Source organism: Pteronotus mesoamericanus, unplaced genomic scaffold (assembly GCF_021234165.1).
Source record: "Pteronotus mesoamericanus isolate MK-2021 breed Mesoamerican mustached bat unplaced genomic scaffold, CSHL_Meso_final scaffold_408, whole genome shotgun sequence".
Taxonomy (NCBI): domain Eukaryota; kingdom Metazoa; phylum Chordata; class Mammalia; order Chiroptera; family Mormoopidae; genus Pteronotus; species Pteronotus mesoamericanus.
The window spans coordinates 3345825-3362929 of NW_026555315.1; the positions used below are offsets into that span (position 1 = coordinate 3345825).

Below are 17105 nucleotides of genomic sequence, written 5' to 3' on the forward strand. Positions count from 1 at the left end.
CTCTGGGCAGGTCAGGGCCCGGGGTGCAGGCTGGAAGAGGCGACACCCCAGCATGGGCTGAGAAGCCGAACCACGGAGTTAAACTCCTGCCTCTCAGGCAGGCTTTTCACCTTCCCCTGCTGTCACGGAAGGCGACCCTCTAGGCGTGGCGCTGAGCTGTCACAAGCCAGGGACAAGCCTTCCCAGTCCCCGAGCGAGCAGTGAAGGACGGAAGCGCTCACCTCTCTGGCCCCAGAAGACGCAGGGTCAGAAGGGGGAGCCAAGCTGAAGGCTGTCTGGTAAATGTGAGTTCATCGAACCCTGACATGGCGCGAGGTGTCAGCGACGCCGACCAAAGGGTGCTCCACACCCACCTGAGGACTTCGGGCGGCAGGGCCTGGGATGAGGACCCTGGGCTGTCCCACACTGCATCTTGGGGTGTCTGGTGACCCAGGGGACGGGGCCCTGGCCCCTTGCTTGCTGCTCTGCCTGAGGCAGGTCTGGCCATGGCCACTCACAGGCTCTGGCTGCGCCATCCAGGTGTTGTCCAAGACTCCGCTGGCCTCCCACACACCGGGTCCCTGTTCTCCCTCCTCCGCACGCTCGCCCCATCTGACCTCCCTGCGGGGAGCTTCAAGGCCACGGAAAGATGCGAACGCTCGCCGCCCCTCCCTACAGCGCTCTGCTCCAGAGGCAGCGGGCCGGTGCTCTTGGTCCAGGGGAGCCGGGGTTGGGCGCCGGGCCGTGAGCAGCCTGGCGGGCGGCGAGTAAGCACGCGGGCTCCGAGGGGCCCGCGCAGTGTGAACAGCTTGGTCTGACCACGAAATGCCACTGGGGTGCATGCGGCAGGAGCGTCGCGCTGGTTCCCTCTCTCAGCACCAGCACCGGGGGACAGCTCCCTGCCCGGGTCTTTCCAGCTCAGGTGCCTTTCAGCCAGAGCGGGCGCGGGTGCTATTTCAAGGGGACACTGCCCTCCCAGAACCTGGGACTGTGCTCCCCAAGGCTGCACACCCCTGCAGCCCCTCGGCCCCTGCCGCCCTCCTCACGCGCACCGGCCTAAAAGGACGACTCCGCCGCTGTGCACCCGAGCCACAGGCGTGAGAACCTTCAAACCGCCAGGCCATCCAGTGGCCTCACAGTGCAACCCAATCTCAGCCTCGTGCTCCCGCGCGGCAGGGCTGCTCCCGATGCGCAGGTCCACCCGGGGGACTGGCGGATGTCTGACCGCAGATGGTGGTGTGGCTCTGTCCCCGGCAGCGGCCTCCTCTCCCCAGCACCATGTGCTGCCGAGCATCAGCGTTGCGGCCAGGACGAAACACTGACCAGGAAGAGAGAGACACCGAGGACCAACAGACCATCGAAGTGCTGGGGGCTCCGGACAGGAATGACGTTCTCGCTTAGAAACCACCCGAAGGAGCCCCGCGGGCTGAAGGAAAGGCGCCTACGACACCGGGCCGTCCTCAGGTGCACCCGGGGCTCTCCCCCAAATGCCAATAAAAGGGGAGCCGAAATCTGCCCCGAACAAATTCCTGAACTGTAAAGGAAAAGGTGGACAATTCTGATTACATTAAAATCAAGGCCTTGCCCTGGCCGGCATGGCTGAGTGAGTTGGAGCATCGTCCCATAAACAGAAAGGTCGCTGGTTCGATTTCTGGTCAGGGCACAGGCCTAGGCTGCAGGTTCAGTCCCCAGTCAGGTGCGTACGAGAGGTAACCGATCGATGTTTCTTTCCCTCTCTCCCTCCCTACCCCTCTCTCTACAATCAATGGCACGTCCTCAGATGAGGATTAAAAAAACCATAAAGAAATCACCAAGACAGTCCACAAATTAGAAGAGTTTTAAACACACGTAACTCATGCAGGATTCATACCACTCATATATAAAGAACTCCTACAGCTCCATGAGGAAACAATAAACAACCCAGCAGGAAAGTGGGCAAGTGGCACACGTGGGCATTTCTCCACGAGGAAGGCAGACAGACAAACACACGGCGGATGCTCGGCCTCCTCCGTCGCCAGGGCCCTCTGTCTGGGAGCCTCGTGACGCTGAGGGTGCACGGGGAGGGGCCCACGGGGAGCCTCCCGGGCGGGACTGAATGCGTGCCATCGCTTGGGGAAAAGCTGAATTTCCACACGCCCTCCATCTCAAGAAACGCTCGCCTAAGTTTATGTCCAAGAATAATTCTGACTCAGGTACACCAGGTAACGTGCACAAGGATGTCCCCACAGCATCATCCCGAGTAACTTGTAAAACCAGGACAGACCCCACACAGACAGGAAGAGCTGATGGGTCATTACGGTCTCTGGGTAGCGGTGAAACGAAATGGCCGGGAGCTCCTTGCAGCGCCGTGGACGAACCCCCGAAACACCAACCACCAGGCGAAGAGAGCGAGTAGATGCCGTGTTTACAAAGCTCAAGACCAAACCAAAATACAACTAAGCCATGTATTATTGATGGATACAGGACTAGGTTAAAAAAAAATTTTTTTTTCCCTACAAAGCAAAGGAATGACAAACACAAAATCCGAATGGCAGGCTCGCCCCAGGGAGGCAGGGGGATGGGTGAGAGTCCTGGGACTTCCACCTCTTCTTGTGCTTCCTATGTTACATATATTTTTGTAGGTACCAAATAGCAAACATTAATAAGTAAAAGGAGAAAGACTGTACATATTTCTATACGTCACAGATCTGGAAGTTAGAAACAAGCCTAATCACAGTGGCGCGCACACAGCTCCACGCCTCCAATGCCCCGTCTCCGCCTCCAGCGGCCTCGGAGGGACCCCGGAGAGGCGAGCACAGGCGGCACCGGCCCACCCACCAGCCTCTGGGGCTTACTGGCCCCCACCCCGCAGGCAGGCCCAGGAAGGAGCCCAGCTCCGGAAAAGAACTCCGAGGCGCTCCGAGCCACCAGGGTGGCGGGCCGAGGGGACGCGGCTCAGCTCCACGAGCCAGTGTGTGTCAGCTGCAGCAGGGACTCCAGGGCTGTCTGCCCGGGGGGCGGGGGTAGAATTCCATGGAGGGAACAGCGCAGTGAAAATGCGCTTCCCGGGTGCATCCCAGCCGTGGCTGGGAATCCCCGCAGGGGAGGGGAGTGGCCGGGTGGGTGGCAGCGCCCATGCGGCCCCGGAGCACCTCAGGGAGGGGCTCCCGCCCCCAGCACTCACCTCTGCAGCTCCTTCAGGGACACTGTGACCCGCAGGCCGTGGCCCAGGACGTACAGAGCGGCCAGGATGTCCGCCCACTGCACCATCTCCCCCAGGGGCCCGCCCTTCAGCACCCTCGGGCTGAACACGTCCCCAGACTCCTCCGTCAGGAAGCCGATGTGGACGAGGATCTGTGGGCGACACGGGAGGTCAGCGCAGAGGAGCGATGGCACTCGGCCCTGCCACCCCGGGGAGGCCCGGCCAGCGGCAGCCGGGCCCGGGCGGGCGCCTTCTGTCCTGCGGGCGGGACCAAGAGGTGGAGGCCCCGCACCCGGCGCCCAGGCAAACACGGCGGTCACGTCCGGCCCTCAGGGCGCTTACGTTCCGGATGGAAGAGGAGACAACAGTGAACACAGACAAGAGAGAATTTCATGAAATGATAGGGACTCTGAAAGAAACAGACAGGGCGATGTGAGAGTCAGGTAAGTATTTACTGGATGGGTGGATGGATGGACGGACGGACGGACCGATGAGCCCTCCCCAAACAGGTTACGTTACTCCCAACATTCCAGACAAATGCCACATTTCCGCCCAGCAAGAATGAGATGTCTGCGGAATGCAGGACCTTTCGGGGGGCAGGGGGGGAGCGTGTCTTTCTTTCCCGAATCTGAAAGGGCCCAGGGCCACCACCTGCCTCTATCCTGTCTTTGCCTCCCCTCCCCCTTCTGGCTCAAATTCAAATAAGTTCTATGAGACTCTCTCGAGGGCAGACCGGTGTCCACTTGGGGCTCTGGGGCCCTGGGGCCCTGGGCTCATTCCCCAAGCCCCCTGAGCTCAACTCCCTGAACGCAGAGAGGGGGTCAGGTACCTGCTTCTGGTCCCTCTGGACGCCCCCCAGCTTCCGCGCCAGGCGCTGGGCGGCCGTCGCCCACTGGGCCGTGAGCTGCCTGGTCCGTTTCTTCATGAAGATGAGAGACTCCTTCCCGCTGCCCATCAGCTCCAGGAGGTGGGACAAGTTGCTCCGGAAAACTGCCTGGAGGGGAGCCCAGCGCTCGGCTCTCGAACTCGGAGGCCTGCAGCTGTGCAACTGCCACCGCCGCCGCCTGCTGCCCCGAGGACGGGGCTGGCACCCTCCGCGTGAGGCTGGGCCTGCTCCGGCCTCCTCGCCCTTCCCGGGGGGCGTGCCGGCCCCCACGGTGGGGTCCCTGCTCCCTCCCCCCAGCCAAGCTGGCCTGTCCTGAGCCCCCCAGGAGGTGCTCGGCAGTGACAGTTCCCAGGGATCCCAGGTGCTCCCAGGAGGCAGAGAGGGTGGCGGTCAGGGCAGCGGCTTGAACGCCAGGGCAGCCGGGCCGAGCAACTATGCCTTGAACCAGCTCAGCTCTCGAGATCCCTGTTAAATGTGAGCACCTGAGGGCTGAGGGGAGGCTCAGGGACAAAGTATCTGGCACACGGGAAGGTTTCCAGAAGAACCAGCCACCACTGCTACTGCTCTAGTCGGCTAAGGGGGGGCCTCCAGGGCGCCGGCCGCCCCTCGAGCAGGCCCAGCTTCGCCGCATCCCCCGGAGGCGGACGGGCACTCCCAGGCGGCTCCCCATCCAGCAGGGCGGGCCGGGGCCTGCGCGCCCACCAGGCAGAGACGCTGGCCTCGTTTTACCGGGGCAATGGTGTGTCAGCCTGAGGAGCCCAGGCGAACGGCCCCCCGACCCGTCACCGGCCACCCACCTCGCAGGCCTACCTGGACTTTGGGGAGGGCCTTGGGGGCCGCCCGGGCGGCCGTCTGGTTCCTCCAGGGCAGCGGGGGGCAGAACCACTCGACCTCGCTGAGGTAGACGAGGAAGGAGCACTCGGTGCCGTCCACCCCGAAGAAGGCGTAGCAGGGGTCCGAGGTCCAGCGCGCGCGCATCCACTGCGAAGACGCCAGCCTGGGCCAGGAGCCCGCGCTTGGCGCGCCCCCTGCCCACGTGACCCTGGGCTCCCTCAGTCCCCCCCGATGGGGCCAACGGGGCCACCCTAGAGATGCCCCCATCTTGGCCACCGAGGGCCTCAGGGGAGGCCGGGCTGGACCACCATCCCCCCGGCCCACAAAGAGGAGGGCCCTGGGGAAACAAAGCCAGGACGGGACGCGGGGCAGGGGCAGCAGCTCATGGCCTGGCTGGACTCGCCTGAAGCAAGGTCAGGAGCAGCCTCGGAGGAGGCGGGGCGCGGGCTGGGGCGGGACCCAGCCACAGCGACACGGCGCGGTCACCGAAGAAGCCACCTCAGGGCCACTGCCCCACCCTTTTCGGGACTTCAGAACCAGTGAGGACCGGGCTTTCACAGCCACGCACTGGCCTGTGAGGGGCAGGCTCCCTCAGCCATAGGTCCCGGGAGGAGGCCCCAAGGGCTCTTGGTCCAGCCGCTCAGACCACGGGGGACGAGCGGAGAAACCAAGTCCGCTCCGTCTCTGCGCTGGTTGGGAGTCAGGCTACGGGTGGTAGTACATGTGTATTTAATAGCTCGTTTGCTATAAAAAAGTACTGAAAACGGGTTGGTGGGCCAGGCAGAGAAGCAGTTCCCCTGAGCTTGGCCTTTGCCAGCTGGTGCCGAGGTCAAGGTCAGGGTCAGGGTCAGGGGCCTGGGCGAGAGGCCCTGTGGGTGGGCGGCGGAACCCCTCAGCGCTCCTGGGGCACGGCCCCCACGGAGGAACCCCCTTCCTGGTCACCGCTCACCCCCGCAGCCCCGGGCCTCACCTCCACCTTCCCCGAGCAGTCAGGGAACTTGGGGTCACTGGGCGCCTCACACTGGTCCCGCCGGCCTTCAGACACTGCGGAGAGAAGGTCACCTTGCTGAGGACCTGGGTCTGCGACAGGGATGGAGCCTGGCGGTCAGAGGAGCGGCTGGTGGCGGGGGCAGGGGAAGGGCGGGAGCTGACACAGCCTTCAGCCTAAGGTTTCACACCTGAAAGGCCACCCCAGGGCATCCCCAGGCCTGGGCGGCCCCCTCTGCCACCGCCCCACCCTCCTTCGGGGGTTCAGGCCCAGAGAAGAGCTGGCCTGAATGATGATGGACCGGCTGCCTGGATGGGCAGACTTCATGCACCCTCCCGAATGCACCCCACCTTTTTCGGGGGGCTGAGGTTGGACCTGCAGCCCCAGGCTGCTGCTCCCACATCAAGGGGAATGGAGGGGGCCCTGAGTCTCCAGGGACCTCCGCTGTCCTCAGCACCCTCGTGCCAAGCAGGGACGCGTGAACCCTGAGTCGCCCACTGGGTGCCTAGGGAGCTACTGAGGGAGAAGTCCCCACCCCGGGCGTTCCATCCGGCACACTGGCCCCTGGGTGCAGCGGCAGCCCCGGCCCCCACCCTTGCTGTGCAGGAGAAGGCTGTGGCGCAGGATCTGGTCCACCTTCACGGCGATGTCCGAGACGTTCTGGGCGATGGCCTGGATCCGCTCCATGAGGCCGGCCCCAGGGGGCAACCTGCTGGCAGAAACCGGGGCCGAGTGGCAGGGTCTTCCCAGGGGACCCCACCAGCGAGCAGAGCCGCGGGACCGGGGACTGCGGGGGTCCCGCCACCCTGCACTGACTGGAAATGCGTGGCAGATGAAGCCTGGCCAGGAAGCGAGCCGTCTGCCAGCCCCCACCTGGCTGGAGGGGCTCCAGCCACCAGAGCACGCACATCACAGCACGGGTGGAGCCCTGTCCGCACACAGGTCAAAGGGCAGAGCCTGAGGCCGAGGCAGCTGGGAAATTCCACTCGAGAACCAGGACCGGACCAGTCCCGGGGCCTCCGGGGGACCCAGGCCCTTGGACCAGGCACGGCCAGCTGCCCCAGCTCGGTTTCTCTCTTTCCTCCCAGAAGGACAGTACCATGCCAAAATAAATTCCATCGCAAGCAGCCTGGAGACTTGCCAGCTATTAAACCGCTAGTAAATTATCATTGGGTTCCGAGAATGAGTTCTTCCAGGATCTGAAACGCCCTTGCTGCCACGAACGTAAAGGGCCTCCCCCCTGCCCCCCGCCGCCATACTCATGTGGCCTGTATTTTGGGAGAGTTTATTTCCTGTGTCGATTACCACTGAACTCCGAGGTTTACCAGAGGTCACCCGCAGTGCGTATCTGGGCGCGAACGCTCCTAGTGAGGCAGCGCTCGCTCTGCCGGCATGGGGAGGGGGCGGGGGGCGGCGTGGGGCCGGACGACCCCGAGGCCTTTCTCTGGAAGTTGCTTGCTGTTCTGAGCGCACTAATTCCGTGCCCTTGACTCTCACCTTGTCTTCTGGCTTCGAGACCCACTTTAAGCTCCGTTTCTCCCTTTATGAGAACCGAGTCTTCACCGCCGCGTGTAATTCCAGGAAGGAGGATCTTTGCAACCTGGGCTCTCGGTGCTGGGAAACCTGCGCCCCTTCTCTTCGGGGCGGGCGACCTTGCCCACCAGGGAAGGCCAGGGGTCTGAGGTCCAGGTCGGGCAGGGCTGGCACCTCCTGCGGGCTCCGGGGGAGGGTCTGCTCAGGCTGCGCTCCACTCCTGGGGGGGGCCGCTGTCCTGGAGCTCCCTGGCTGTGGCTGCATTGCCCCACCGTCTCTGTCTTCCCTTGGCCTTCCCCGTGTGCCCATCTCCTCTTCCTCTAAGGACGCCGGTCACTGGGCTCGGGCCCAGCCCGCCCACATCCAGCACAATCTCATCCTGACTGGATCGCATCGGCAAAGTCCCTGTTTCCATGTAAGATCCCTCTCACAGGCCCTGGGGTTAGGGCTTCAACATGTTTCCAAAAGACAACCGAACCCACGACGGTCTCCTGCGAGGTTCCAAATAAGAGTGAGATTTAAAAAGGCAAATGGTTCTCCTGCTCCGAAGGCCCCCGGGCAGGAGGACGCGAGGATGCTTCCTCAGACGCTGTCAGGAAGAGAGCAGTCGGGCGCCTTCCGTTCACCAGCACACGCAAGGAGACGCGCGGCAGGCCTGCCTCTCACGGGCTGCGTGACCCTGGGCGAGTCTCCCGCCCCCTTGGGACCACGGCGTCCTCCTCTTTCAGGACGGAGCCCACGGCCCGCGCCGCAGCAGCCGGCGAGGCAAGCCCCGAACGTGCCAGCCACGCTACCGCGCGCGCCATGGGCCGGTCACAGCTGCAGCCGAGGAAACTTCAGCTGCCCAGGGACTCCCGACCTTTTTTCATTATTGCTGCTTTTTAGACGTTTTTACTCCCACTTGCTCCGCTCTCTTGGAACATCAACCCCAGGGATGTTCTGCTTATCCGTTCACACGCCAGGGCCCGCTGCCATGTGAAAGGCAGGCCTGCCCCTCCAGGACCAATGTTCGCCTGTCGGGCTGACCCGCACCCCCTGGGAACGCCTGGGTCAGGCCTGAGAAGGGGCCGCTGTCCCTGACGTCCGCGGGGCTCCCAGAGAAGTCCCGCGGGTGGTGGAACTGCGCCCCACAACCCAAGGGAGGCGGGACGGGCACTCCTCTGACAGGAAGGATTACTTAGGTGACCGAAGGAGGTGGCCCCAGGGCAGAGGCCAGAACCACACGGCTGCTGGGTCAGGGTTGGGGCGGGGAAGGACCAGAGCCCTTCCCGACTTCTAACGGGAGCCAGGGACCAGCCTGAGCTTCTGTCAGGGCCGCAGAGACATTGGAAGGGGCCCCGCCTTCTTCCTGCAGGCGCCCTTCCGCGGCGGCTCTGCTCCACGCCCTGTCCCCGCAGGAGCCAGGCCCCCTCTCTGAGCCCCCACACCCCGGGCTGTGACTGTGAGTGGCTGGCAGCTTGAAACCCCCAAGGGACTCCTGAGTGTTCAAGGGCAGGGACGACCTTTCGCTGTGGAGCTTGACGCTGTCCGGCACGGGCCTCGCGCCCAGGGCGCCATCCCTTTGCTGGGTTGCACAGCGTCCCCCAAAATTCACAGCCACCCGGAACCTCAGAACGTGGCCTTATTGGGAAACGGGGTTTCTGCAGATGTGAGTCGTTGAGGGAACAGTGGATGAGGGTGGCCCTAAGCTGAATGACGGGTGTCCTTACAGGAAGGACGCCTGAAGACACACAGGGAGGAGACGGCCGCGTGACGATGGGGGCAGGGACCGCAGCGGTGTGAGCGCGGCCAGGGAGGGGCCGGGGCGGGCTCTCCCCGGGAGCCTTCGGAGGCCCGAGGCTGGCAGACAGCCTGACTTCAGGCTTCGAGACTGAGACAGAATCGAGTCCGTCGTGTTAAGCCTCTCAGCGTGTGGCCAGGACGCCCATACAATCACCACCTGCAAAACTGAGAGGGAGTGGCTTTTAACCCGTCACAGAAAGTGAGTCCAGGTTCTCCCTTCCTCCCCACCCCCACCCCCACCCGTGAACTTTCCTCCGACCTGTGCCCCTCTCCCTGGAGATGAAGAACCACAGGAGGTGGGTGGGGGTGGGGGGAACCTTGACTTCTCAAGCCCCGGGGCAGTGACGCCACATGATTCAGCGACTTATTGGGAAGAACGGGGCCTCAGAGTCCGAGGCCCTTGGTTCAAACCCTGCCTCCCCTGGACTGCTGTGTGACCTGGGGCCAGTTCCCAACCTCTCTGAACTCAGGGGTCGGCTCCGATGAAACCTGGAGCCGATCAACCACCTCTCAGAGTGGCTGGAAGGATTAGATGCCAGGCTGAATGTACGATGCTTGGCATGTAGCGGGCGCTGAATAAATGCTGGAGACGCTGCCACCCCCTACCAAGAGCCGTCACCTCCTCCCCGAGAGGGAGGGTCGTACGTCTAATTACAGAGCCAAGCACTTTACTTTGGGGGGGGGGGGCGGGGATTCAGCAACTTTCACGCGACAAGCGCTTTTGCATCAAACATGTCACTAGCTCAGGCTTTAAATAGTGCAGACGGCATCTGTCTGATTGAACAAGTTCAACTTGTTCGGAACAGAATTCTCAGCGTCACTATTATTATACTGGACTTAGCATTTGTGCACATTTTCTATTTTCAAATAATATATGATTAGGCTTCTGTCTCTGAGAAGCTTTTTATTTCTTTTTTTTAAAGATTTTATTTATTTATTTTTAGAGAGAGGGGAAGGGAAGGAGAAAGAGAGGGAGAGAAACATCCGTGTGTGGTTGCCTCTCGAGCACCCCTCACCGGGGACCTGGCCCACAACCCAGGCAGGAGCCCTGACTGGGAATTGAACTGGCGACCGTTTGGTTCGCAGGCCGGTGCTCAACCCACTGAGCCAGGGCGCTTTTTTTCCCCACAATAATAAAAGTAGATGCTGTGAGACCTCAAACCACAGCACACCCATGACCCAGGAAAAGAAAACGGGGAGGGGGGTGGACTGGGACAGCGGCCTGCAGCTGCCTCCAGCCAACGGGGCCCCCAGGAACCCAGAGCCGTGGCGGGGTCACCGTGGGATCACGGTGGTGACAGGGCGGATTTCTCCTTAGACCTAGGGGGTGAAGGACCGGAGCCCACAATGCTTTCAGGGGTCCAGGGAAATGTTTTCATTTCCTTAAAAATCAGGGGGAAAGTTGAAGGTTAAAAAAAATTTTTTTTAAATTTTTTAAAAGATTTTATTTGTTTTCATTATTTTTATTTATTTACTTATTTATTTATTTTTAGACAGAGGGGAAGGGAGGGAGAAAGGGAGAGAAACATCCATGTGTGGTTGCCTCTCATGCACCACCCCTCCCCACCCCCGCCCCGGGGACCTGGCCCTCAACCCAGGCAGGTGCCCTAACTGGAAATCACACTGGTGACCCTTTGGTTCGCAGGCCGGCACTCGGTCCACTGAGCCACAGCAGCCAGGGCTGAAGGTCAAAAAAATGTTTTAAATGTCATGTTAATATATTTGCCTTTCTACCAATAAAATGTAATGTTGCTATTGGTTACCTTGCGCCCTCTTAATTTATGCGTCCTAGCCCCCAGCAACCTTATTTGGCCCCGCCTGGGTGCTCAGTGGGTTGGAGCATTTGTCCCACGCACTAAAACGGGGAGCGCTCGGTCCCCGGCCGGGCGCGGGCCCGGGTTTCGGGTTTGAGCCCTGGTCCGCGTGCGCGCGAGGCAGCCAGTCAAGGGTTCTCTCTCACACTGGAGTCTCTCTTTGTCCCTCTCCCCTTTCCTCGCTCAAAAACCAATAAATGTATTTTTAAAAACGTTTAAAGTACCCTTATTTGAACATCGGGCCCTTTCAGATAAAAGTAGTGAAGGGAACCCGAGGTCACACTGGCGCAGGGTAAGCCCCGATCCCAGCATGACTGGGGCCCTTACACACAGGGCGGCCTGGACGCAGACGCGCACTGCGGGCGGAGGCCAGGGAGGCTGCGCTCAACAGACCCTTCCCAGAAGCCTCCGAGGGCAGCGCGGCCCCGCAGACGCCCCGCGGGCCCCCGATCGCGGACCCCCGGCCTCCGCCGCGGTGGGACTGCGCTCCGCGTGCGGTGCTTTGGTAGCAGCCCCAGGAGCTCATACCATTTTCAGCGTTTTTCCAAGAGGAAGGGCCCTGCGGTCCAGATGTGGCTCAGGGAGGCCGGGCTTCTCCCCGACGGTGGGGAGGGTGTGAGAAGAACACTGCGTATGACAATGACAGTGAAGCAGCCACCAGGGAGCACTCCCTTGCCAAGCTCCTTACACACACTGTCTCCGTTCACGCTCCTGACATCATGATTCCTTTTAACGGCCCCAAGGTGCAGGCGAAGAAACCGAGGTGCAGCAACGTCGAGGTCCATGCTCAGGGTCACACAGCTATGACGCAGGAAACCGGGTCCCAGCCGGGGCCGGGGTGGGGGGGTTCATGCTGAGATGGCCACCATGCTGCTGAGGGGCCTGTGGGAGAAGCCGCTGGCAGGGGGTCGGGGGGCGGGGGGTGGGAGGCCAAGCGGCCGGCGTGGCTGGAGGACAGGGGCTCCAGCCGCCCGGGCAAACGCCTGGACACGTGCAGAGGTTACAGCCCCTGCAAGGGCCCCGGGCCAGTGTCCTCGGCTGGGAGGCAGCCTGGAGCCATGGCCGGATCACGGGACTCGAGCCTTCAGGCAAAGCTGCCCTGGGGCATAGTGGGGTTGCCTCAGGGGAGCCCACCGCCTGGCCCAGGCAGCGGGCGCCCACAGCGGGCGGCGAGGCAGCGCCCCTGGGAGGGCTCTGTGCCTAAAGGTGGGCACGGGGGGCAGGACATCAGGACCAAGGCTATGACTGGGCAAAAGGCCGCAGGTCCTCCCCGCTCAGTGAAGTGACATCACGGGGCGGGACCCTCAGGGCTGCTTCTACTGGGATAACAGCCAACGGCAGATGGTAGAGGCAGAAAAGTTCTGGCAGAAGGAGTTTCCCTGGCAACGCCCACCCTAGCCCTGCAGAGCCTGTTGCCAGGGCTCAAACCTGGAACTCTGTCTGCCCAGGTAGGGGGGACATGGGACGGTGCCGTCTGCCTTTCACCCGCTGCCGCCCCTCCCCCCCGCCCACCGTCCTTCCCTTCCGCTGACACAGAGGACGCAGAGGACAGAGAGCCCTCCGACCTTCCCGCTCACAGCTCATTCTCATTGCTTCCCTCTTCTATCTCTGGTGCGTGCACTGGAAAAGCAAAGGGCAGTTAACGCAGGAGAGCCTGAATGGCGGGCTCCTGCTGGGGCTGCAGGAATGGAGGCCCAGGGCTGGTCAGAGAGGGGCGCCCACGGCAGACTGAGACGCGAGGGTCTGCCACAGCCCCGCGGGGGGCGGGGGGCGCTGGCCTGGGGTCTGCGGGCACCTCCTGGGGAGGCCGCCGCTGCCCTGCCCCAGGGGAAGGGCTGACCGGTGCCCCCCGGGAGCCTCGCTGGCCCTGCCTGGTGGAGCCGCCCTCGGTGTGCCTGAACCCTTCACATTGACCTCCTTGGGGGCGCTGCGGCCCAGAGAACCGGCCCAGGGTCGGGGGGAGCAGGCCCAAAGCCCAGGACCTCCGAGCTAGACAGGACCTCACGCGCCGGCGGGCCCCGCCCGGAGGAGGTAAAACCGGGGCTGCCGGGCCTGTCGTTGCTCGTCCCGCTGCTTCTGCAGAGAAGTCAGCCGTACTCGGAGTGTGAGCCGTGGGTCTGGGTGTTTTTTGCACACCTACTAAGCACCAGAAATGCCGCCACAACCATCCCTTCCTACTAAGAAAATAAAAGAAGGCCAGTCCAGGCCCTGGGCAGTCTGCTCTCCCTACCTGGGGGCCAGTCTGGGGTGTCCCTAGTATGCGAAGTCCCCTTGCCTGAGTATCCCACGACCTCGAGCACCCTCCCGGGGTCGGCCGGTCCCAAGGCTGACCTGGAGCCGCCGGCTTCTGGGCACTGCCCCAGGACCCCCAAAGAGGCGGCCAGCGCTCCAGGCCTCCCTCTGGCCACAGGACGTTCTGACGCCAACTCAGGGCCGGGGCCAAGCGGGGAACTCTGGCTCCTGCCCATGGCCACTTCCCCTCCCAACACCAGCTCCGAGAGGTCCCCTGAGGCTCTGGCCTGTCCCCCCCGACCCCTCGAGGCCGTCGCCTATTCCGCGATCATTCTCCTGGCTCCGCAAAGAGCTGCCCAGCACACCCGGGAAAGGAGGTTGAATTTCACGTTCCTCCCATGATTTATGAGGGTAGCATTCAATTAACGGGGTATCGATTTCGGCACAGCTGGCCAGCGCGCTTGCTAGGAGTTGTTATTTTATTAGGAAACTGGTCACTTTCCCGTAAAAACACAGAGACTCCCGCACACAGGTGCCTGCAGACACAGAGACCAGGAGACCCAGCACGCGCAGCCGGAAACGGAGCGCCACAGCGGGGCGGGTGTCCTCTCGGGCCTGTCTGTCTGTCTCCCCTCACACACACCACACGGGACACAGGGAGCCCCCACCCTAGGGCCCAGCCTTCACTGCATTTTTACTGCTTCTTTCTCAGCCCCTCTTCACCCCCATCCAGAGCCCCTGGTGCCGGGGGCGGGGTGCTTGGAACAGAGGACCTCAGATCGGCCAGCCCCTCCCCAGGCAAGAGCACCAAAAAATATGCATGTATATAAATATATATAGATGATAGATAATAGATATCTTCTCACTCCTGAGGGGAACGGGGCTGGAGGTGGACTGCGTGGGGCTCCGTCACGTGGGGAAGGGATTGGTGCCCGTGAATGAGTCAGAAGGGGGCGCTGGAACCGGGAGGCGGGGACTGAACACCCACCCCAACCCCACTCCAGGGCCCAGCTTCCTCCTGGAGGATGTTTTTAACACGTCACATGTGTATTTTACTTAAGACACACTGAGATCTCACAGTTTATGCCTTGTATCTTGTCTCTTTTACTTTTTTTTTTATCGTCACCTGAGGACATTTCTTTCATTGCTTTTAGAAAGAGGAAGGGAAAGAGAGAAACAGCAATGTGAGAGAGAAGCACTGACTGACTGCATCCTGTACGTGCCTAGACCAGGGACCGGGGATCGCGGGCCGAAGCCACGACCCAGGCCAGTGCCCTGAGCAGGAGTCAAACCCGCAGCCTTTCGGTTACGGGATGATGCTCCAACCAGCTGAGCCACACCGGCCAGGACAATTCATTAAATAGTTGTAATATGATTTTCAGTGGTTACATTTCATCGTTAGGTTATACTGTATTGATCCTTTTCCAGTTGTCTTATTAGTAGTGTATAGAAGATGTGTCTATTTGGTTTTACCTTCAGTGATAAAAACTATATAACTGGCCCTGGCTGCTGTGGCTCAGTGGATTTAGCACCGGCCTGGGAACCAAAGGGTCGGCGGTTCGATTCCCAGTCAGGGCACAGGCCTGGTCCCCAGCAGGGGGCGTGTGAGAGGCAACCGCACATGGATAGTTCTCTCCCTCTTTCTCCCTCCCTTTCCCTCTCTCTAAAAATAAAATCTTTTTTAAAAAAAGTTGTATAATTAAAACACATTTGCCAGCTTGATAAGTTAAATTGTTTTCTTAAAAGTGGAATTTTTATTATTAGTGAGGTTGACATTTTTCCCATATTCTTTGTCCGTTAAACGCCCTTTTGCCTCCAATTTTGCTTGTTCGACATAAACATGGCCGTCTACACATTTGGCCATTTGTGTTTTCCAGACACGTCCTCCTTTCCTTTTGTTGTCAGTTTCTGACTCATTTGGTTTTAGGCCTGTCTTACAAAAGGCACATCTGTGTCTTTGGTTGGGATGTTTAACCCATTCACATTTATTGTCACATTCGATGGGTCTCCACTCTGGAGGACTGACTGGCGTCGCCCGGGCGCCCACCCTCCCGGCCTGCCGGCCTCTCTCCAGCCCTGGAGGCGGACAAGCTCCCAGACAGGTCACGGCAAGGCCGTCCCTTTAAGAAGGAGCACACCCCGGGCTGGGTGCAGCCCAGGTGCTGAGAGACAGGAGGTGAGTCTTTTAAAGCCGAGCCCGGCCCTGGCTGGTGTGCCTCAGTGGATTGAGCAAACCGAAGAGTCACCGGTTTGATTCCCAGTCAGGGCACAGGCCTGGGTTGCAAGCTGGGTCCCCAGTGGGGGGGCGTGCGAGAGGCAACCGCAGATTTATGTTTCTCTCCCCCTTTCTCCCTCCCTTCCCCTCCGTCTAAAAATAAATAAATATTTTTTAAAAAAAGAAAAAAGAAAAAAATTAAAAAATAAAGCCGAGCCTGAAGTTGTCTTAACAGCTCATGTGTCCCCTGCCCCGCCCCCGCCCCCCCCACTCACAGAGCCCCCCCCCCCCAGGGATGCTTTGCTTCCAGGCCCTGCAGCCCCAAAAGCTAGGGAGATCTAGACGCATTTCTGAGTTTTTAAATAAAGCTTCTTTTTAAAACAAATTTTTATGGGGGGAAAAAACCTTCATCTCATTACCCACAGAGAAGAATTTTGATGTACCTCCTTTCTGCCGTCCTTTCTGCAGTATTTTATTTTTATTGAGTTTCACAGGCTATGTAGTCCAACTCTATTTATAATCACATAACTGCTTTTTTCACATTTCCCCCTGCCACGAAAATCCCCGCGTCTCCCGGTGCACACAGCTCCCAACAGCGGCCTGAGCTCCCCGGCGCGGCGGTGCCCAGTCTAAACCCTTCCTCACTGTGGGCTCAGGATTTGTCGCGCCAACTTTCTAACACTATGAAAAAGGCCTCAGAGACCAAGGTCAAAGAACTGTGTCTGGAACTAAGACTCTTTCCTAAGGGTAAAACAAGGTCATGGGTGCGACCGCGTTTGAGTTCCCGAGGCGGCGCCCACCGCAGCCGGCGCCTGGGTTGAGGCGCCCCGAGTCGCGAAGTGAGCAGCAGCCGCAGCCCCGGACACACCCTCCGCTCTGTCTCAGAAGCCAGGGCGGCAACACTGCTCCTGAAATGCATGGCTCCACCTGCGGGGCCTGAAGGGCCCTGTTGGTCGTGACGGATTGTGGCTATTTCTGGAGACAGAGCTGGGCGGTGGCGTGTGCTCCCCCAGGAGGGGAGGAAGGGCGGGGAGGGACGGGCAAGCTGGGAGAAACCCAGAGACACACGCTCTGTGCCGGCGGCAGCAGTGCCCAGGGCCCAGGAACGCCTGACCTCAGCTCTCTGCCCACAGCAGGACGTTCAGCAGAGTCCCCACAGGGGACTCTCGCCCTCTGCCCCGGGGGACAGACCTGTGGGGACATGGGCTGGATCTGCAGGCAGGGGAGTGGGCACACAGCTGGGGGCAGACAGGCGAGTGGGAGGGACGAGAGAAGGGGCCAGAGGCTGAGTCACAGGGATCGGCCACAGCATCACAGCAGATCGACCCACGACCACAAGAAGGAAATGGTCTCACGCTCCAAAGGGAACCCCAGGGGAGAAGCGGTGAACCCCTGGGGAGACCCGCGCCTTCACCACCGTCTCCTGTGGCCCTGCCACTGGCCCCTCTGCCTCCCTCCCTGCTGTCCGCGAGCCGTCCCTCACGTAGCCGTCAGGGGCCAACCTCCCACAGCTCTTAAAACAGCGTCCCAACGGTCCCAAGCAGCGCTGCCGAAGCCCATGCCGCCTGCCTGCTGACCTCTCCCACCCTCCCCCCCGTCTGCAGCACTGGCCTGGACGCTGGTCCTTTACTTCCAACATACCAGCCCCTGGTTCCCACCCC

The 17105-nt window shown here is 61.1% G+C and overlaps 1 protein-coding gene across 1 annotated transcript in view; it reads right to left on the bottom strand.

Moving 5' to 3' along the window:
* The window catches only part of MGAT5B (alpha-1,6-mannosylglycoprotein 6-beta-N-acetylglucosaminyltransferase B), a 56437-nt gene that overhangs the window by 26690 nt on the left and 12642 nt on the right, over window positions 1-17105 (bottom strand). Inside the window, exons 4-8 of the mRNA XM_054593343.1 lie at window positions 6462-6577; window positions 5851-5924; window positions 4857-5027; window positions 3990-4154; window positions 3143-3312 (exon numbers count right to left, since the gene is read on the bottom strand). Of these exons, the coding sequence (XP_054449318.1) occupies window positions 3143-3312; window positions 3990-4154; window positions 4857-5027; window positions 5851-5924; window positions 6462-6577 (696 nt within the window). The remainder of the gene's footprint in view (window positions 1-3142; window positions 3313-3989; window positions 4155-4856; window positions 5028-5850; window positions 5925-6461; window positions 6578-17105) is intronic.